The sequence below is a fragment of the Choloepus didactylus genome (genome assembly GCF_015220235.1).
Source record: "Choloepus didactylus isolate mChoDid1 chromosome 11 unlocalized genomic scaffold, mChoDid1.pri SUPER_11_unloc1, whole genome shotgun sequence".
Lineage (NCBI taxonomy): Eukaryota > Metazoa > Chordata > Mammalia > Pilosa > Megalonychidae > Choloepus > Choloepus didactylus.
Window position 1 is genome coordinate 3,672,063 of NW_023637577.1, and position 22,513 is coordinate 3,694,575.

The window sequence follows — 22,513 nt, forward strand, 5'->3', positions numbered from 1 at the left end:
CCACAAAGAATATCCAAAATTAGGTCTTAATAACATTTTTTTGAAACCTGCAATATTTGTATGTTTAAACTTATGAGAAAACTGCATTGGGTTTTAGTTGAGATACCAAAATAGTTTCAGCAATAAAGTTCAAGACAAATTATTCCATTGCTTCACTATTTCTATGAGCAGTGTTTTGTATATTAGCCCATTAAATCCTCATAACACTTGGGTGAAGTGGGACAGAAAGATCCCTGGTTTGTAGAGGAAGACATTGAGCCTCAGAGCAGGGACTTGTCTAAGGACAAATAGTTTGTGTTACAGAGCTAGGACTGCTGCTGAGTGTAGGAAAATTTCCACTGTGTCCCACTAACTCCAGCTAATTTACTGCCCTGAATTCAGGACCACTTCACGTTGTTTTTATTTTTTTCTTCTTCTTTAGTTAAATGCATAATAAAAAGTTTGCAGAGCTTGTATTTTGTAGTATATGGGATAATTAAAGTTCTGAATTCTTAGCTCCGTCATCATCCGAATCTTTTGAGAATCATTTAATGTATATAACAAATGTTCTTTATATGAGCATTAAAGTAGTAATATTATCCAATTTTTTTTATACATAGCAGTCGCAAAATGATTTCTGAGTATAGAAAGAAAAAGCTACCTGTGAGTTCCTCTCAAAATAATAATCCAGGTAAGACTTCTGACAGTGGAATTATGCTTCATGGTTCTACCATAGATAAAGAAAATCAGAGCAAGAAAGTTTTGATATAATGAAAGAGCAAGTTAAAAAATCAATGTGTAAATTCATGTGTTTTTTCTTGCTTAATAGTCTAGAATTCAGAATTTTTTAAGAAGTTAATTGTAAGCAGTTTATATTCTGAAACAGTATATTGTCTGAAAAGAAATTTACTTATTTAATCATGGCCCCTGAAATCCCATATATGTTTCTGTAAATAAGAAAAAAGAATTTTAAGTTAGAATGTTGTATGTTTCCTATATAATCACATCACAACAAATTGGACACATTATAAAAATGGGTATTTTATTTTATTTTTGCAGCAAATGGATTACGTTTAGTAAATGAATATTAGTTATTGCATAGTGATTTGTGTCACTAAAAAAATAGCTGTCTTTAAAATAGGAACTCAGCACTACCTTGCTGGTACCATAAACAAATGACCAATCAGTAAGAACTGAAAAATTTAGTATGCTCTAACACCAGTACATGTTTTTTTAAAGATACCTACTGATAGTACAGAAGTCAGAAAAGCAAGTCCTTTTTGAGACACCACTTATTTTACATTTTGTCATACCAACAAGACCTCATTATTTTGGCTTCATTCTTCATATAAATTAAAACACAGTGAGATATATTGACCTCATTAGAACAAGACACTTTCTCCTATCTTTTGGATAATTGTCATGATTTAGTAATTTTGTAAATTTGTTAGAACAAGTTGCTTTATTGCCTTCAGCCAAAAGATTAGCATAAAAATGTCAAGTAGCCCACCTGTGGATTCAACAAATTATAATGAAATGACAAAAGCATTTCACAATAACAGAATGCTACAGTGAAAGTTGGGCCTGATGTGGCATCTAGTGTAGTGTACAATCTGAACTGCAAGAAGACCCCTTTAATTTAGTGGACAGTTGTCAAAGAACTTCTGTGAGTTGGATTTTGCAAGTAGCAGTAGACACAAAAATGAAATAGACAGTTTTGATCTTCAGGGTGCTCATAATAGAATAGAACTGTTCTGTGGTTTTTCAATAGAATTTAAAAAAATACTTATTCATTTATTCCCTTGTCCACTTAAATAACTATCAAGTGTCTTTTAGGTACTAAGCATTATTCTAATGTTGCAGAATACAAACATTTTAAAAACACAGGCCCTGCCCTCCAAGTGCTTGTTATTATTACTATTTACTATACTTTAATCAGTGCTTACTATGTGCTAGAAGCCCTCCAGAAGCATGCAATTATCATTATCATTTATTAATACATGTTTGATGTTTGATATGTGCCAGACACTTAAGTCTATGTTGAGGAATTAGAACTTTAAAAAAGTGGGTAGGATTTAAGATAAGCTTGCAGAGTGAGTAGAAGTTTTCCAGGTAAGAGGCAGGAGGATGAGGTTTGACAGAAGAAAACAGCTAACTAGATTACATGTTTGGCAGAAGGAACAGCAAGTACAAAGGCTAAGGTGCATGAGAGAACTTTTTATGACTTTTGAGCAGTTCAGTTTTGCTGGTGCATAAAATGTGATGTGGGAATGGTTGGTAATGAGTGTATACATAACTATGACAAGCTTATAAAAGACTGTAATACCATAGAAAGGAGTAGGCTTATCCTGTAGACCATAGGAAGTTTGTCAGCCAGCACACTAGTGGCTGCAAATAAGAAATGACCTAACTAAAAGTGCCTGAACCAACACCAGGGGTGTTTTGGTGGCTCAGTGATGTCACCAAGAACCCAGGGGTTTTCTGCCTTTCAGCTGTGCAATTGTCAGTGTTTTGTTTTTGTCTCGTTTCATGTTGGTTAATTAGCAATAGCTCCAAGCATCATGTTCTCACTTGACAATATCAAGGCTACAAAGGCTGCTTTTCTTCATGTTTCTTTTAAATAGGGAGAAAACCCACAGCTTGTAGTGGGCTTTTCCTAACATTTTCATGGCTGGATTACATCACATGCCCATCCTGAAGCCAGTCAGTGGTAAAGGAAATGTAATTACTGAGATTACTTTTTGGAGCTGGGGAGGGGCCACCTTCTCTGGGCACTTGGGGTGATAAATATCCAAACAGAATTGTATGTCTCTAGGAAGAAAGAAGAGTAAGGAAAGAATATTGGGTAGGGAGACAGCAATGTTTGCTGCAGGGATTCACTGAAGCATTTTGAGCAGGGGAGTAACAAGATTAGATTTGTGTGCCAGAGCACTCTGATTATGGTATAAAGCAGGGATCAGCAAGCATTTCCTGTAAAGGGTAGTGTTCTAGTTTGCTAATGCTGCCAGAATGCAAAACATCAGAGACGGATTGGCTTTTATGAAAGGGGGTTTATTTGGTTACACAGTTACAGTCTTAAGGCCACCAAGTGTCCAAGGTAACACATCAGAAATCAGCTACCTTCACTGGAGGATGGCCAATGGTATCCAGAAAACCTCTGTTAGCTGGGAAGGCATGTGGCTGGCATCTGCTCCGAAGTTCTGGTTTCAAGATGGCTTTCTCCCAGGACATTCTTCTCTAGGCTGCAGTTCCTCAAAAATGTCACCCTTACTTGCACTTGGGATATTTGTCCTCTCTCAGCTTCTCTGGAGCAAGAGTCTGCTTTCAATGGTCATCTTCAAACTGTCTGTCATCTGCAGTTCCTGTGCTTTCTTCAAAGTGTCCCTCTTGGCTGTAGCTCCTCTTCAAAATGTCACTCTCAGCTGCACTGAATTCCTTGTGTTTGTCAGCTCATTTATATGGCTCCACTGATCAAGGCCCACCCTGAATGGGTGGGCCAACACCTCCATGGAAATTATCCAGAGTCATCACCCACAGTTGGGTGGGGCACATTCCATGGAAACACTCAAAGAATTACAATCTAGTTAACACTGATAAGTCTGCCCACACAAGATGACATCAAAGATAATGACATTTGGGGGGACATAATACATTCCAACTGGCACAGGTAGATAGTAAATGTTTTAGGCTTTGTGGGTTTTACAGTCCTTGTCACATCCATTCAATTCTGCTGTTGTCATGTAGAGTCAGTCAGAGACAATAGTGAAAGGAATGGGCATGGCTGTGTTCCTATCAAATTTTATTTACAAAATCACATGGCAGTCTGGATATGGCCTGCGGTGCTAGTTTGCTGACCCCTATATAAAAGATAGATTGAAGAAAACCAAGTCAAGAACCTTAGAGACAAAGGAGGCTTTGCAGTATCTGAGGCACAGCTTCCTCATCACCAGTCCTTGGACCTTAACGGTCCATTTCTAACTCTCCATCCATTCTTGTGAAATTGGTAAATTAGGAAGATAAATTTCTTCAGTGTAAAATATTGGTCTTTTCCTTGGCATTATGTCTTTTTCATTGTTTTGCTTAAAAACTATTTTCATTTAGAAAATGACAGTAGTATTTGGTGTTTTTTTTCCTGTGAAAGTCATCAGTTAAGGACCCATGTTTATGGCAGTGGCAGTGGAACCATAAAGTAGAGAGAGAGGAACAAGGTGCAGGCAATGTGATGTAGTGCTTATTGAATAGAAAAAGTTGGAGGGGAGAGAGAAATCTAAGATGGTTTATAGGTTTCCAGTTAGTGCATGAGCATTTAAATTGGACATGAAGGACAAGTAGGAATTAGTCAGCTGGGCAGATAACAGCAAGATCACGGGGAAGACAAGCTTTTTTCTAGAAGTGTTGAGAATATCTAGAAGTGTTCTTTTTTCTAGAAGTGTCGATGGACTGTCTAGGTAGAGATTTTCAGTAGGTAATGATATAATAGAAGTTTATATCTGGAGGCAGAGCCCTAAGGTTGGAGATACAGATTTGGAATAATCTGATTATAATTATTAGGCATAGTCATAGGCCTGAATGAGCTTGTCCGTGATGGGGAACATGGTGAATGAGAAGAACAGTGATGAAACTCTGGGGAATATTGACATTTAAGGGGTGGACCAAGGAAAAGGAGTTAGTAAAAGAAATTGGAGACTGATCAAAGAGAATTAGGGGAATCAGAGGAAATGATGTTGCAAAACTTTAAAAAAATGTCCTTCAAAGAGGAAGTTTCAACTGTGTCGAGTAAGATTACTGAAAAGTAAGTTGCATTTAACTTTTAAAAGTTTTTTTGGTGATAACCTTTTCAAAAGAACAATTTGAGAGTCATGGAAAGGTCTCTCATTTATCTGATTGTTGCCTCTGATGTCCAAATATGGAAAAATAAATCACATCACATCTAAGTAGGTCTTGCCTAACTTTTTTGTAAATCAACACATAGGTATTTGTGTATAAATTAATGTGGCAATATTAGGTAATTATAATCTGTCCTCTTTATGTGATTAATCTTTCAGTACAATTTTGAGATAAAATAAGCATATTAATCTCTGATTTAAAATTAGAGTAAAAATTCTTATTTTAATTATATGGATGTTCCACACTTGACTTCTGTTATGCTGAATCCCTGTTTATATTTATAAAACATGATGAGCTATTCAGTCATTTTTATTAGTTTTTTTTCTTGCCTTAGTATGTGATTAGAATTTCTTGCTTTATGTACTTTCATATACTTCAATTTTGGCAATAATACCCATCTTCTGTTACCTTGATCTTTAGTTATCTTCAACTTTCAAGGTAACTAAGTCTTGGTAATTTATGATTATATTATATGGTAATAGCAGGTTCTTTTGCCGCCTTTTTGAACTTTAAAAAATTATTAACATTCCAAGATAATTAAATGTAGTCATTTAAGATGTTCTTTATCCTCCTTTTTGTACATTACCATAGGATCTGACTGCATATGCCTTACAAGTGAAAACAGCATGATTTCTGTGGACATTTGCCACAAAATGGGGAGGGTTGAGAAAAATGCTGTGATGCAGTACTACACAGCACTAAGTGTTTGGACCATCTTGCTCTATGATGTGGGTCCAGATAGACATTCTAGCACTACAAGGAGACAGTTTCAAGAGGCTATACTTTATCAAATAGAATCACAGTCTTGTGTTCTCATCTGGCAATTGGAAATAAGGCCAGGGCATGACTGCTGTGGATGTTGCATCAATAGGCTCCTCAGTGATCTTCTTCCTGTGGGGGATGAGTATGCAAACAGCCTGTGCTCTCCAATGTGGCTTATGTTTTACAGCTGCCTTCACAGTCATGGGGATTGTCATTAGAAAGTCCCACTGTTTTGCTTGACATGCAATGTAAAAGAATGATTTCTCCCATCAAGGAGAGGGACAATCGATGGCACATTCTGGTTGCATGAGTGAGTCGATAGGAATTGGGTTTTCTTTGGCATTTCTGGTAATACCCCCTGGCAACTTGCCCCAGCTTCTTCTTAAGCTTCTCTTTGTGCTACTGAGGTACAGTTCAGGGTGGATCTTCAGAGAGCTTTAAAGGAGGGTTCTCTCCAGTATTTCTTATTATGGGAGGTAAAATGTCAGCTGAACTTGAACCTTATTGCATCACAAATAGAGGAAATGGCTAGAACTAAATGAACTCTCCAGTATCTTCCCCAGATTAGAGAAAGTGCACTGAACTCCCCTGAGCTGTTGTCCATTGGTGGCTGGAAAGTGTTTGCTGCAAAGTACAGTGCTCATTGGCCTCGCTTCCTTATTGTATGGTATTTCATCCTCAATGAAACAGTCTCAACTAAGTAGCTTCAGTGCTGTGTTGTGTCACAACAAAATACATTTACTCTCTTCTAATTGCCTCTTGTGACAGGTGTCCAGAGAAATCATGTTATTTAAATTTGACACTGTCAGCTTATGCTGATTCTGCTAATGATACCATTTTCTGTCAGTCTGATAGGATTAGGTTAGGATTATGGTAATTGTAAGCAATTTACTTGTAGGTCTGAGATTTTGATAAATTACATTCTCCTTTCCTTGCATTTGATAAATACAAAGGAGGGGAAGTAGTAGTTCTTAATGCATCAAATTGCCTACCAATAGTATAATTGATAGTCACTCTAGTGTAGTCTTCAGATGTGATCTCGAAGAACTGCTTTGTAATAAACAATCAGAATCTCATTCTTTTAATATTCACTACATTTCTATTGTTGATTTCAAATGTAATTTTTCTTTAGGAGAGGAAGAGCATTCTGAAGAAGACTCTTTGAGCAGGTAGGATTTTACAGATTTTTAAATTATCTATTAACCAAGGGGATGCAGAGACAAGAAAGTAACATTTGTTGAGTATTTTGTTCTGTGATAGACAACATATTATGTGCTTAACATTTGTTATCTCAAATAGTCATCACAACAGCTCTGCCAGGTAGCTGTGCTGTATCTTCTTTGTACTGATTGAAAGACTGTGGTCCAGAAAGGTTGGTGAACTGACTCAAAATCCCATAGTTAACAAGAAGCTGAACCATGATTTACTGTCAGCCTGACTGCCCCACCTCCCACTCCCACCAGTCCCTTCTCTGGTGACTCAGCATAGATTGGTACTTGTGCATCATGGGGATAATGACCCAGGGTCCAGAGAAGATTGGCCTTGAAAGTCATATATAGTTATGTATTAACTCTGATTTAGAGATTTCCTAAGATACTTGGTTAGTTCTGGAGTTTGACCTAGTATATTTGTCTTTTGGAGTGGTAACCAGTACATTGTTTTGCTCGTGAAGTTTTTTAGGGCAGTTTTCAGTTAGCTATCATCACAGGATCATGGGTTTTATAGAAGCAAGATTTTCTTGTGCAGTCTTCATCGGTAAACTGGTACCTGCCCCCCTAGAGATCAATTACTGTATTGTATGATGGAGAACATCTACATATAGACCATTTTGTGTTAATAATATTCATTCTCTACTTGGGTTCTGAGTGACTTTCCAGTCTGGTTTTGTCTTCAGGCTAGTACCCTGGCCTAGTTCTGTGAAGTTTATTCTTTTTCCTGGACTCTATTTCTTTCATGAATTTAAAAATAATCTTTTCTTGATTTTTTTACTTTCTTCTCTTCATTTCTTGGTGTTTCTTTTGTTGTATTTTTTTTTCCATTTCTGCCAGCTAAGTGGTCTCATTTTCCTATAGACAGAATCATAAGAACATAGAATTTCAGGATATTAAGGAAGGATCGAGATTAATTAATCCTAACACCCTCTAGTACTTCAACCTCCATTCATCTTTCTTACCAAGTGGTTGTTCAGATTGAGAACATGAAACACAGAGATTAAAGTGACTTATCTAGATCCTACGTATAGTCAGTGGCAGAAATGAGATTCGAACTCAGGTTTCTGAAGTTTGAGCCCAATGCTCTTTCTTCTTTAGCATCCTGTAGATGAGTGTTTTGGTTTAGTAAAGCTGCTGGAAATGCAATGTACCAGAAATGGATTGGCTTTTACAGTGGGAGTTTATTAGTTAACAGATTTACAGTTCTAAGGCCAAGAAAATGTCCAAATTAAGGCATCAAGAGGTAGTAGATACCTTCTCTGAGGAAAAGGCCAATGGCATCTGGAACACCTCTGTTAGCTGAGAAGGCATGTGGCTGGCATCCCTGGTCATTTTCTCCCAGATTGTATTGCTTTCAGGTTCTAAATCCAGTGTCTTTCTCCTTAAGCAGCTGTGAGTTCTCACTTAGCTTCTCTGTGACAAGCTCTGGGTTTCATCCCTTAGCTTAGCGTCTTCAAACGTCTGGGTCTGTGTTTCTCTGAGCTCTCTTCAAAATGTCTCTGCCTTTTATCCTCTCATGGAAGACTCTAGTAAACTAATTAAGACCCAACATGAATGGACAGGGTCACTTCTCCATGGAAATAATCTAATCAAAAGGTCCCACTCACAATTGTGTGTTCACATCTCCATGGAAACAACCTAATCAAAAGATCCCACCCATAGTAGTTCTGCCCACACAAGAGTGGATTAAAAGGATATAGTCTTTTTATGGGGTACATAAAAGATTCAAACCAGCACAGTGAGTATGTTAATAATAGAAAGGTGGGCAGTTGGTTTTGTTTCCACAGTGGAAGAGGATAAACATGAAGTTAGCAGGGGAGGCAAGTTTGAAGAGGAACAACACTGGGTTAGATAGGAATAAGGGTTTTAGAAAAGAGATATCAGAATATCAGGGTTCATGACACATTTGATAAAAGAAAAATTATAGGGATGAAAGACAAAGATGTTGGATGTTTTCTAGAAAGGCATAGGGGTTCAAGGGGATGCTGAAGAGGTGGCTCCTTTTTTATTTTTATTTTTATTTTTTTATTTGGAGGAACTAACAAACTTCAAGATTAGTTCTATTGAAAAATGTTAAAATAACTTGAGCCTCTGGGAAGATTCTCTTCACAGCAGATAGGGCTGTGGTCTCATCTACCTCCACCACCATTTACAGAGGGTGGCTCAGACCCCCTTGTGTAGAAGGGGACTAGAGGTTGCTGGATTATCCAGGTCTGTGGCCCAGCATAGTTGTCCCTTAACCATGACCCTTTCCCTTATTTACTGGTGTCCTTCCATTGTACATGTAGGGGAACGGTAGGGTGTGGCTGGTTGTGAGATCAGTCAGTGAGCTTCACTTGGGTAGTTGGTAATATGTCTGTGTTGGGGGTTAGTTACTGAGACTCCATTGTCTAGAAATAGAGAGTTCCTTCTCTTGGCCATTTGAGCCCATCCTTGTTCCAGAAATCCGTCTTCATAGAATGAAGATTTAAATATTGGGACTGCCACTGAGCCCTGCAGAAGGAGGGATACAGGAGTGAGAGCCCATAGGAAGGAAGATCCCGAGATAGCACTTAGGGAGAGAGAGTTACAACTACCAGGAGCCTGTTTCACAGCAGTGTCTCTCCTGGGGTATCTGAGTGCCTGTTTGGGTTTTTATGGTCTTGCTAGTTTATGTGGGCCTGAATAAGGCAGGAAAGAAATTGAATTTTGTAATGTTTAATGTTTTAACCTCTCTGGAAATAATAGTCCCACTAACAACTTATAAATTTGTTTTTTGGCTTTTGTACATTTTGTTTTCAAACATTTCAGGGACTCCCTGTGCTGTTTTAGAGTAAAGGGAGGGAAGGGGAGCAGTACTTTCACCTTCTTGAGAAGGTGCTAAAGAACCAGGACTACATTTTTGACAGAGATTAGTTTTTAAACCAGGAACAGACCATGGAGAAGGGGCATTGTATCTTTCTACCTTGTTTTTGGTTATCAGTTTTGTTCTACTTCAAGTAACAAAAGTTACGTCAGTTGAGAGTTTCAGTTCAGCACCCAGGACTTTGGTGATGAAAAATATTCTCAGGCTTTGTCAGTATATTGGCTGGCACTTTTTGTTATAGGGACTAAGAGTGAGTCTTCCTGAGTATTTCATAGGTTGGGAGAAGTGGAATCAGAATGAAATAACTTAATGCTTTTTATCTAGCCAAATTTTAATTATGTCAAGAAACATTGTATAATATATAGATAGCCAGCTTTTCACCAGATTCTTAAAAAAGAAATGAACGTACTCATTTTGTTTGTATATTTTTGCTCTAAAGGCTTTCTATCAAACCTGGCATTGATGATTCATGGCCTACACCAGATGAAAAAGACTTCGATTTTGATCACAAGGTGAAGTGCTCTCTGGTGAAGTTAATTTTCCTGCTCTGAATTTAGTTTTATATAGTCTTAAAATTTAGTAGTGGTCTGCCTATCATTGTTTGTAATGGAGAGGTGGACAAAAAAAACATTTTGTAGAAACATGAGTATTTGAATTTTATTTTTATTTTTTTGCTTTGGCAAAAAATGAAGATTGGGGAGTGGAGGCTGAAAAAATGGATTGGCAGGAAAATACCTAGTGACAATAAAATTATATTGAGAAAAGCTTTCTCACAGTGGAGGAAATATGAAATATGGTTAAGGATAAGGATTCTTACTGTGACTTTTAAGTCATACTAATATGACTTTTATAATTTTCATGGTTCAATGAAATTTTTAATGGATCCAATCATGTTTTAACAATCAAGGAATCTCTCTGTTACCTTACAGTTCCAAAACTATACAGGATATACCATATAGTTTTTTTTTTTTTTTTTTTTTCTTTTGGACTCTTTATTTTTGTATCCTGTAGTTTTTAGGTGAGAACTTTTTCTGTTTCCATCGTTGTTCTTTATTTACATTAAAACAATATTAGAAATAGTGAGAAATTATATATTTAAATTCTCTTTCCCTAAATCTCTGTTACAAAGAGATTCTACTGGGTTTTCTAAACCATTCTATGAAGAGTATATTTGAAACTCTTCACCTAATTGCAGATTACGTGTTTTGCCTAGAATAATAATCAGCTCTAGAAGCAGACTCTTAATGACCATATGTTAAAATTTCTAATTTCAGAAACTTTTGGTATTATGATTTTTAAAAATACCCATTAAAATCCCTTAGATAACATTCAAAAAATCCAAATTTCAGAAGTTTTTGTATTATAGTTATTAAAAATTCATTTTAGGGCCCCTGCATCTTTATAAGCTACTTGAAGATAAGAAATATTTTTGCATATATCCTGGAGCACCTAGAATAAGCTCTTGCTTGTAAGAACCATTTTAATATCTTTGAATCTGAGTAAATGAGCAGAGATGGATTTTTCTATCTTGTAAGAACCATTTTAATATCTTTGCATCTGAGTAAATGAGCAGACATGGATTTTTCTATAACAGGGTATTAGAAGTAATGTAATATGCATTATATATCTATTTGAATTTCAAAAACTATAGCTTAAATTTAATATTCCCTTTTAATATTTAAAGATGTATAAGTTCATTTGAGTTATGTTGAGGAAGTATGTTAAGAAAGAAGTTCATAGTATATTTTCTGGTACCCTTCAATAATGAGCTTAGATTAGAGTGTAGACAAAAATTTATCAACCTTTTTAGCTCCAACCCATGTTCTATTAAATATATGTATTCAAGCCAAACATTATTCCTTAGACGTTCTGATTACCTGTTCTTTCTCTTAAGTAGTGAGTTTATGTGTTAGGAACATTTCCTTTCCCATTTTTCTTTTTCTCTAGTAATAATTTAGAGCTTTCATGTAGTGGTAGAAGACTGTGTTCAACTAATTGAATGACTTATTTTATAATGATAAAATTAAAACTATTACATAGTATTTATAAACAAACAATCATAGAGTAATACAAATGATTGTTTTTAGGGGCTTACTATGAACAAAAGTCTGTAGTTATCTGTGAGATACATACATACACACACACACATTTTTCCACATATGTTTTTGTAATTCTGTTCTTTCTTTTTCTGTCTTGGCTAAGCTTGTATTTGATTGACTGGTCATGTCACATGCCTCCTAACCCTGTTTTTTCTTTTCTTTTTTATTTACTCTAAGCCTAAATTTTCCTTCACACTAAACAGTTCCTCATGTTTTCTCAGTTATTTTTTTGTATCCATTGTAGTACATTGAAGCATAGTTAATAGCTGTGTATGTCTGTCTGTGTATGTATGCTCACTTTCATTCATCAGTCATTGCTCCACAAGGATTTTCTCTCTTTTTTATTTCTTCTCTTTCTTGGAAGGGGATGAATTTATACAATCATTTGTCTTTAGCTTTTTGACAAAAGAAGCAACCTGTACTTTCTGCAATTCTAACCCATTCTAACCCTTGGTAAGGTACTACCAAGAACTAAACTACCACATTTTCCCCCCACATGAGATAAATTGGATGACTATATAAATTATGTGTTCTGGTTTACTAATTCTGCCATTTGTAAAATACCAGAAATGGATTGGCTTTTATAAAGGGGGCTTATTAGGTTACAAATCTACAGTCCTAAGGTGATAAAAGTGTCCAAACAAAGACATTAATAATAGGATACTCTTCTGGTTTGCTAATGGTGCCATTTTGCAAAATACCAGAAATAGATTGGCTTTTATAAAGGGGGCTTATTTGGTTACACAGTTACAGTCTTAAGGCCATACAGTGTCCAAGGTAAGGCATTGTCAGTTGGGTACCTTCACTGAAGGATGGCTGTTTGCATCCAGAAAACCTCTGTTAGCTTGGAAAGCACGTGGCTGGCATCCGCTTGCTCCCAGGTTGTGTTTCAAAATGGTGTCTCCAAAATATTGTGCTTGGGGCTTTTTGTCTTCTGTTAGCTGCAGCTGTTCTTCAGAATATCACTCACAGCTGCTCTCATGACCGTCTTCAACATGTCTCTCTAAGTTGCAGCTCTGAGGTTCTTCTGTTTGTGAGCCCCTTTATAAGACTCCAGTGAACTAATCAAGGTCCATGCTGAATGGGTGGGGCCACACCTTCATGGAAACATTCTGTCAGAGGTCACACCCTGAGCAAAGGTGTCACTCACAGTTGGGTGGGTCACATCTCCAGAAAGTTCCAACCTAATCAACACTAATACCTCTTCCCCCACAAGATTACATCAAAGAATATGGCTTTTTCTGGGAGATGTAATATATACAAACTGGCACAGGTACCTTTGCTTAAGGATGGCCGATGACGTCCGGAAAACCTCTATTAGCTCAGAAGGCACGTGGCTGGCATCTGGTTGCTCCAGGTTTCTGGATTCAAAATGACTTTCTCCCAGGATGTTCCTCTGTAGGCATCTGGGAGTGTTCTCTTCATTTTGTCCAGGCAAACTCTAGGCTAGTAAAAGTCTGCTTGCAGTGGCCGCCTGCAAAATGTCCCTCTTGGCTGCAACACTGAGCTCCTTCTGTCTGAGCTCTTATAGGTCTCAGGTAAACTAATGAAGACCCAAATTGAATGGGTAGGGCCACACCCCCATGGAAATAACCTAATCAAGGTATTACCCACAGATGGGTGGGTCGCATCTCCATGGAAACAACCTAATCCAAAGATTCCAACCAATCAATACTAATACATCTGCCCCCACAAGATTGCATTAAAGAACATGGTGTTTTGGGGGACATAATACATCCAAACCAAGACATCATGCAAACATGACACTAAACACATTTCAAACTGTAACAAATAATTTAAATTTCTTAATGCTAGTATTTTTCAATAATACTCTAAACTACCCAGGGATAAGTTTTTGTTATAGATTATTTTGGTTAAGAAAACGATCTAATGGATAGCATAGTTTTTTGTATCATGTCAGTTATGGGTAAAGGGAGTAGCATTTTGGGGATAAACTATACAATTTCTCATAATCCTTACCCATGGGAGGATGTAGGTGAGTTAGTAAATAGCAGAACTGGGATTTGAATCCACATCTGAATGACATTGTCTCCAAAGCTGTGTTCTTTGTATTAGATCATAAAGTAATAGTTAATATTATAATTATATACATTTTATCAAATTTGTTACTTATTATTCTTAAAACTATGTTTTTTCCTAGACTCTCCCCAAACCAAGCTTAACAAAGCTAATGACTGCTCCTCAGCAATTCAGGAAAAACAGTAAGCTATTTAAAGACTGCCCAATCTTGTTTTATTCACTGATTTGAAATTACAGATATTTTTGTATACTCTTTACTTTGTCTTTACTGCAGTAGAAGAAAATCGTAGCATTGTGAGACCAGAAAATAGAACCTTGTTGGAGGACAGTAGTTCTGATAGTGCACGTGAAGAAGATGTGGTTGAAACTCTCCAAAAGTTGCCAGTCAGAGTCCAGGGCCTCCCTCATGCTGCCTTTCCATCACCTGACCCTCTTCTAAAACCTCCCCTTGTGTCTTCAGCAGTCCCTGGTGCTACAAAGGTAAAGTTGTGTTTTGTTTTGTTTTTAACTTTTTCCATGGTTTTCTCACATTCTGTACCCCCATTCTCTTAATTGTGTATCAACTTAGAGATGACAAGGATTCTAGAAAGAAATAGAACTCCCCAAGATCATAATAGAAAACAAGTGTAAGAGCTAGCAGGATAGATGAACAGGGTTGAGATTTGTGAAGAGTTGCTGGTACTGTACAGTTCTTTGGTGTGACATTATGGAAGGAAAGAATTAGAAGGCCATCAAAAAGAACAACTGGAGAAATATGTAAATGAGAAGGGGGATGAGGGAGAAGAATTCATTCACAAAGGGTAAGATGAATAGAGAGGTTGAAGAGAGTCAAGATGGAAGAGATTATTATAAAAACACAAAAAGAAATAGTGGGGTTAAATGAGAGCAGGAACTCTATTATAGAACATGATAGAAATTTTTTAAATGCAGATTAAGAAAAGAAAGCCAGGTAATGAAAGAAAATACTCAGACTCTTCTGAATGACTTATTGCTGATTTTCTTTGAAGAACTGAAAGAAAATTTAATCTTTACTCCTTTTATGTTTAGTAATTTCTTGTATTTAATTTAGCAAACTCTGTGTTCATAGGGTCATTGTTCATAGTGAAGTCTGTTTTAAGCTTTATCAGATTTACTGTGAATTATGGTAATTGGCCCTTTTGTTTCTTGTGATATCTGACTTAATTGTCCTACTCTTTGGTACATACTCAGTAGCTGTTTTAGAGCTCTTAAGAATAAAGAGAGGAATAAGTAAATAGACATTTAGTCTTTTCACTCATTACTGTTATAAATAAGATTGAAATTTCTGATTGTATAAATGAGGCTCTAAATCTGCATCCATTAAATGAGAAAATAAATTTTAAGCTGAAACACTCTTAAATTAAAGAAAAAAAGTAGACTTTTTTTTTTTTCCTAGAGAGATTCTGATTTATCTTTACCTAAATACTGTCTGCATGTAATGGACACATGCATACACATGTCAAATGGGTGAAATCACAATTTATGATTTTTTTTCTAAAATTATTGAAGCATATAATCATAAGGAAGTAAAGGCTGCCAGTAGAGCATACACAATTGTCTCTGACAGATGATTTTTTTACTTTTTAAAGTAACTCCAGCAGCCAGTACATTTCATTATTTTCAGGAAATGTTAACTTTAGTATTCATAGTTGTTAAACTTTGCACATATATCTTATCTAAAACTCAGGAATCGTAGTGACTTCATTTTTTTTAGCTCCTCCTTGATAATCATAGGCATATTTGAAGACTTTAAAATCTTCCATTTGGTTAATCAGAGATTTATTAATTTTTTTAATGCTATGTCCTTTCTCCAGTCTTTAACTACCATCCTGTGTGTTATATGGTAGAAAATTATTGTATGCTATTCATACGGAAATAAACCTTGTGAGTTTTAAAATGGGATTTTATGTCTTTTTTTATGTCATAATGGTACTTGAAATGCCTAATAATTGTATAATGATGTAAGCATTTCTCTTATATAGTTTAAAACTTCTCTTTAAGATTAATATTTTAAGAGGAAGCTTTTTGTAATATTTTGAATTGTTTTGGAATTAAATCCTTTCATTAAATGTAAAACTGTGTCTTACCATAATATGTCAGAAATGAATATTTGCATGTATTAATTAAAGGATGTTTATTTTTTATCTTTGAACTGGATGTTAAGATATATGATTGGAAACTTGAATTCTGTGGTTTTATTTCTTTCTGTTGTTTACATTTTCAAGATTTCAGAGTTCGGTATATGTCTGCATTATTTAATGATACCAGCTTGGCGTATTTTGCAAATATTTATCTTTTTTTCCCATATGCTTTTTCTGAGTAAGGTCATCTACTCCTACTCCAAATGTATCCAAATCTTTCTTCTTGGTCCCCTGGATATCTCCAGTTTGCTATGTCCCAAATTGAAGACTTTGTCACTGACCCTTCCTGACTCTTTCTAATCTACTCTGTCATCCATTTTCCCCATTTTAGTAAAAAGCACTACTGGAAACAAGTAAGTGGGAAAAATTCTGGACTCTAGCCCTCCCAGTCAAGACATCCACTCAGTCACCAAGTTGAGGATTTTCTACCTTCTTACCAGCTTTTCATGTGTCCTTTCACTTCTCTCCCTACTCTCATTACCCTAATTTACTTTCTTACTGTAATTTTGAAATAGTTTTTCTGGTCTTGCTCCCCTTATCCTTGTCTTTACATTGTTGCCAGTGTGACCTTCCTAAAATATGTTTTGTGATGGTATAACTCCTCTGCTTACCAGGTTACAGTGGATTCCCATTACCTAAGGGGGAAAGTTCACATTCTACCATGACACCTCTGTGATCTGGCCCTAATTCTCCAGTTTTATCCCTCCATCCCATTCCCAATAACTGTGTTCCATTTTAACCACACTACTTTTGTACACTCTTTTATCAGGTTGTTTTATGCCACATCCTTTTGCTCCTGCCATCCCATTTAGTATGCCCTTCACACCCTCCTCTGTACCTTTCTGTTTTTCAAGATATAGCCCTATCTTTGCAGCATTTCTGGAGCTCCCCAGATAGAATAGACCATTCCCTCTTAAGTACCCTTACTGTTCTTTATCCACTTCAGTTGCATAACTAGTGAATGACAACTTTTCTACCCTTATTTGTTTTTATGTATCTCTACCCCATCTGGAACATAGGACAGAAACTCTCTCTTATTTATTATTACAGCTACTTCCAGGATAGTACCTACAGTTTTGATAGACACAATAAATGTTTGTTGCCATATTGCTGATGTACTAACTGAATGAGTGAGTGAGCAAATGAATGTAATGCTTTCTTAAGTTTTTTTTTTCCTTTTCGATTATAGGAAGGAACAACAAAGTCAGCAATTATAGAAAAAGAAGCTGGTATTGGTGTTACTGAAATTGCTCCAAGAGAACAAACGAATAGTGGCAATATGACTTCAGTTGTTGGAACACACAAAAATGATAAAAGTGGTAAGTATGAAAATTTTTCTTTGCTTAAATATGATTATAAAAACCTAATTGAAAATATGTTGCTCTAAATATGATATTTGTTTTACATATTTTTCTTTTGCTGTCTTTCCTTGTAAATATTCAAACTACTACCAACTTTTTCCTAAACTACTTTGACCCTCTGAAGTTCTTTTCTGCTTTAACTTTTGTTTCATTGAAATATTCATGAATGCAGCTTGACATGCATGTATTTAATATTCATGGTAATGAATGTCCTCATTAATGTGTCTGTGACTACACTTTATAGATATGATGCCAGCTTTAGGATTGAGTGAAAAGGAAGATATAGAATCACCTTCAGATTCTGAGGTACAGTCTATTATTTTTTAAAGTGTAAGCATTGAGTAATGTTAAAAAGTAAAAGAGGATGTTTTGACTTTACTTTCTCATCTCTGTATATACCCACAGGGAATTCTTTTGTTATATTTTTCAACATAAAATTAATCAAGTAATTATGTACTAAGTACAAAACTGCTGCATAGTATAATTCAATAATTTGCAGGATCCATTTAATGAAGCCCATGTATGTAAGCAAAAAGCAAGTCTTAGAAGCCATAAACAACCAATTTAGGTTCTGAAGTTAAGTGTTTCTAGAGAGACTCCCAGTCAACCAGGCTGGCATCATAAGATGCTCCAAGGTGCCATTTCCCCACAGAGTCTGTGAACAACTAGCAATCTCTGGCAGAGCCATCTTCCTCAAAAGTCCAGGAAACAGTTAAAGGGTTGCAGTAAATGGGCAAGTGCCAAATGGAAAAAAAGGCAACTAAAAACTGGTAGGAGAAGTTTGTGGTGCCCTTGCTGGCCTACCTCTACCCCCTCCCCAGCACAGGGTGGGTGGTGCTCCCATTGTGAGTCCCTGGCCCTGTTCTGAAGAAAGCAGAACAACCCCTACATGTTTACTGGGGTGCCTGTGTGCTGGTGCCAACCTATTGTGTGTCAGCCTGAAAGACTGAACCAGGGCACTGGTTTCTGGCTCTCCCTCCCAGAATGTGCCCCATGGGAGAGTTAGCTTTCAGAAAGCTAAAGCAGTGTGAGAACCAAGCAATGCAGGAAACAGTTAAACAGGGTAAGGAACAATTAAGTGTCCTGAGGCAAAGGATTATAGGCTTTAAGACATACAATAGAGGACCCGGGAGGGGGAGTGAGTCTATTTCCTAGGGAATAGAGGGGACATTCTGATTCCTATAAATGGGGGAATTCTTAAGGCTCTGAATAGGCAAGACAAGAACTTAGAAAAGATAGAAAAGAACCTACCCTTCAGTTTTGCCTTGGGCTGATCTTTTTGATAGGAGAGCTGAATTCTGAAGCAGAGTGTCAGCCAGTGCAGAGCCAAACTGCAAAAACTGTGAAAGGTGTTTTTTTGTTTGTTTGTTTTGTTTTCGCATTGGTTGGTTGGTTTTGTTAGCGCCTAACACGCGAGGAAGTCTGTCATATCACTAGCTGGATACAAAGTTAAGATACAGCTCAGAGACTAAATCCCAGAGTTAATTAAAAATATTAAAAATGGAGAGTGTGCAACTAAAGATTACAAGACAAACAAAAGCCAACAGGAAGTGACAATCCTTCCTAAGGAATGAGAGAACAATTCAGAAACCATCAAAGAAGACAAGACTTTGGACATACTGGGCAAAGACTTTAAAAAATCTTTGATATGCTCAAGGAGAAATAGGAAAACACAGAGAAAGAACTACAGGATACCAGGAAAATGATAAATGAACAATATGAGAATCTCAATAAAGACATAGAAATTTGAAAAAGGAACAAAATAGAAGTACTGGAGTTGATGACCACAGTATCTGAAATGAAAAATTCCCTAGAGAGTTTCAACAGCAGATTGGAACTGGCAGAAGAAAGAATCAGTGAACCTAAAGAAAAGAAAGTTGAAATGATTCAGGCTGAGGAGCAGAAAGAAAAAAGAATTTTAAAAAGTTGACAGAGCCTAAGAGACCTGTGGGACACCATCAAGCATACCAATATACACATTATGGGAGTCTCAGAAGGAGAAGAAAAAGAAATAGAACAGAAGGACTACTCTAAGAAATAATGGTAGAAAACTTCCCAGATTTAACAAAAAAACATGGATGCAGATGTTCATAATGCCCAGTGAACCCAAAACAGGATAAACTCAGAGAGAATCATGTCCAGACACATAGTAGTAAACATGCTAAATACCAAGGACAAGGAGAAAGTTGTGAAAGCTGCAAGAGAAAGGCAACAAGAGAGCTCCAATAAGATTAACTGCTGAGTTCTCATCAGAATCCATGGAGACAAGAAGGCAGTGGGATGAAATATTAAATGTGCTAATAGAAAACAGTTGCCAACCAAGAAATTTATATCTGGCAGGACTGTCTTTCGAAAGGACAAATGATTTCACTCATATGAAATAATTAGAATAAGCATATTTGTAGAGTCAGAAACTAGAATGCAAGTTACCAAGTACTGGGATAAAGGTAAGGAGTAGGGAGTTAATGATTAATTAGCACTGAGTTTCTGTTTAGGTTTTGGTACTAGGTGGTGGTGATGGTAGCACAGCAGTGTTAATATAATTAACACCACTCAGTTACATTTGACTATGGTTAAAAGGGGAAATTTTATATACCACAAATGTTACTAGAATAAAAATTAAGAGAAAAAAACTGTAGAATTCTCCAATGCGAACAGTGAACCCTAATGTGAATGATGGACTATAGTTCATAGTGTATTATAATAATATTGTTTCATCAGTTATAACAATGGTACCACACTAATACACAGTGTTAATGATAGGGAACACTGTATGTGTGAGGGGGGAGTATACGGGAACTCTGTATTTTCTGTAGATTTTTTGTAAACCTACAAATTCTCTAATAAAAATAATTTTAAAAATCTAGATAATGATTCCAGGTCAACATACGGCTAAATGTATGATTCCATGTGTAAAAGTCCTAATGAGGTTCACAAAGAAACAGTTTTGCACTATAGTGTTTTTTTAATTTAATTTTATTGAGATTGTTCACATACCATACAATTATCCAAAGATCCAAAGTCTACAATCAGTTGCCCATGTACCATCATACAGCTGTGCATCCATCACCACAATTAATTTTTTTCAATTTTTAGAACATTTTTATTACTCCAGAAAAGAAAGATAAAAAAAGAAAACTCAAATCCTCCCATACCCCCAACCAGCCCCCCTCATTTATTGACGCATAGTATTGGCATAGTACATTTGTTACTGTTGATGAAAGAATGTTAAAATACTACTAACTGTAGTACATAGTTTGCAATAGGTATTTTTTCCCTATATATCCCTCTATTATTAACTTCTGGTTATGATGTCATACATTTGTTCTAGATCATGAAAGAGATTTCTAATATTTATACAGTTAATCACAGACATTGTCCAATACAAGATTCACTGTTTTATACATTCCCATCTTTTAACCTCCAACTTTCCTTCTGGTGACATACATGACTCTAAGCTTCCCCTTTCCACTGCTTTCACACACCATTCAGCACTGTTAGTTATTCTCACAATAACATGCTATTGTCACTTCTGTCCATTTCTAAATACTTAAGTTCAAAGTAGTTAAACATTCTGCTCATAATAAGCAACCGCTCCCCATTCTTTAGCCTCATTGAATATCCTGGTAACGTATATTTCATGTCTATGAATTTATGTATTATAATTAGTTCATATCAATGAGATCATGCAATATTTGTCCTTATGTGTCTGACTTGTTTCACTCAATATAGTGCCCTCAAGGTTTCTTCATCAACCTGTTGTTTTTTCTTTTTTAAGACAGTTTTGTTTACCCACCATACATTCCATCCTAAGTAAAAAATCAATGGTTCCCTGTATAGTCACATATTTATGTGTTCACCACCATCAGCACTATCTATGTAAGGACATCTCCATTTCTTCCACAAAGAAGGAGGAAGAGTCAAAGAAGGTAGAGAGACAAAAGAAAAAGAAAGAAAAAAACATGACAACTAAAAAGTGACAAAAGGAAAGATAGAATTAAACTAAATTGGAATAAAAGAGTCAGACAACATCACCAATGCTGAGTCCTGTACCCCTCCCTTATGTCCCCCTCTTATAAGCATTTAGCTTTGCTGTATTGCCTTTGTTACATTAAATTAAGTGTAATACAATGTTTCTGTTAACTAGAATCTCTAGTTTGCATTGATTGTATTTTTCCCCAGTACCACCCTATTTTTAACATCTTGCAAGGTTGACATTCATTTGTTCTTCCCCATGTAAAAACATGCTTGTACATTTTATCATAATTGTTGAGCACTCTAGGTTTCACTGGTTATACAGTCCCAGTCTTTATCTTCCCTCTTTCCTCTTTCATTCTGGTGTCTCACATACTCCTAACCTTCCTCTTTCAACCATACTCACAGTCATCTTTGTTCAGTGTACTTATGTTGCTACCATTGCCCAAAATTGTGTTCCAAACCTCACACTCCTGTCTTTTCCTATTTGTCTGTAGTGCTCCCTTTGGTATTTCCTGTAGAGCAGGTATCTTGTAAACAAACTTTCATTGTCTGTTTGTCCAAGAATATTTTAAACTCTCCCTCATATTTGAAGGACAGTTTTGCCAGATATAGGATTCTTGCTTGGCAGTTTTTCTCTTTCAGTATCTTAAATATATCACACCACTTCCTTCTTGCCTCCATGGTTTCTACTGAGAAATCCACACATAGTCTTATCAAGATTCCTTTGTATGTGATGGATCACTTTTCTCTTGCTGCTTTCTGTATTCTCTCTTTGTCTTTGACATTTGATAATCTGATTATTAAATGTCTTGGTGTATGTTTATTCAGATCTATACTGTTTGGGGTATGCTGAGCTTCTTGGATCTGTAATTTTTTGTCTTTCATAAGAGATGGGAAATTTTCATTGATTATTTCTTCTATTATTGCTTCTGCCCCTTTTCCCTTCTCTTCTTCTTCTGGGACACCCATGACATGTACATTCATGCACTTCATGTTGTCATTCAATTCCCTGAGACATTGCTCATATTTTTCCATTCTTTTCCCTATCTGTTCCTTAGTGTGTAGGATTTCAGGTGTCTTGTTCTCCAGTTCCTGAGTGTTTTCTTCTGCCTCATGAGATCTGCTGTTGTCTTTCTCCATTGTGATTTTCATCTCTTGTGTTGTGTCTTTCATTTCCATAGATTCTGCCAGT

At 36.2% G+C, this 22,513-nt stretch overlaps 1 protein-coding gene across 2 annotated transcripts in view; it reads left to right on the forward strand.

Annotated features, from left to right (window-relative positions):
- The window catches only part of LOC119524462 (ankyrin repeat domain-containing protein 26-like), a 224,687-nt gene that overhangs the window by 33,148 nt on the left and 169,026 nt on the right, over nucleotides 1-22,513 (forward strand). The window contains exons 2-8 of one of the 2 annotated variants that reach the window (XM_037823151.1): nucleotides 600-670; nucleotides 6,761-6,797; nucleotides 10,124-10,196; nucleotides 13,945-14,005; nucleotides 14,098-14,303; nucleotides 17,172-17,301; nucleotides 17,588-17,649. In XM_037823151.1, coding sequence (XP_037679079.1) covers nucleotides 610-670; nucleotides 6,761-6,797; nucleotides 10,124-10,196; nucleotides 13,945-14,005; nucleotides 14,098-14,303; nucleotides 17,172-17,301; nucleotides 17,588-17,649 — 630 coding nt within the window. In that variant the 5' untranslated portion in view covers nucleotides 600-609. The remainder of the gene's footprint in view (nucleotides 1-599; nucleotides 671-6,760; nucleotides 6,798-10,123; nucleotides 10,197-13,944; nucleotides 14,006-14,097; nucleotides 14,304-17,171; nucleotides 17,302-17,587; nucleotides 17,650-22,513) is intronic. The other variant, XM_037823152.1, reaches the window with a different exon arrangement.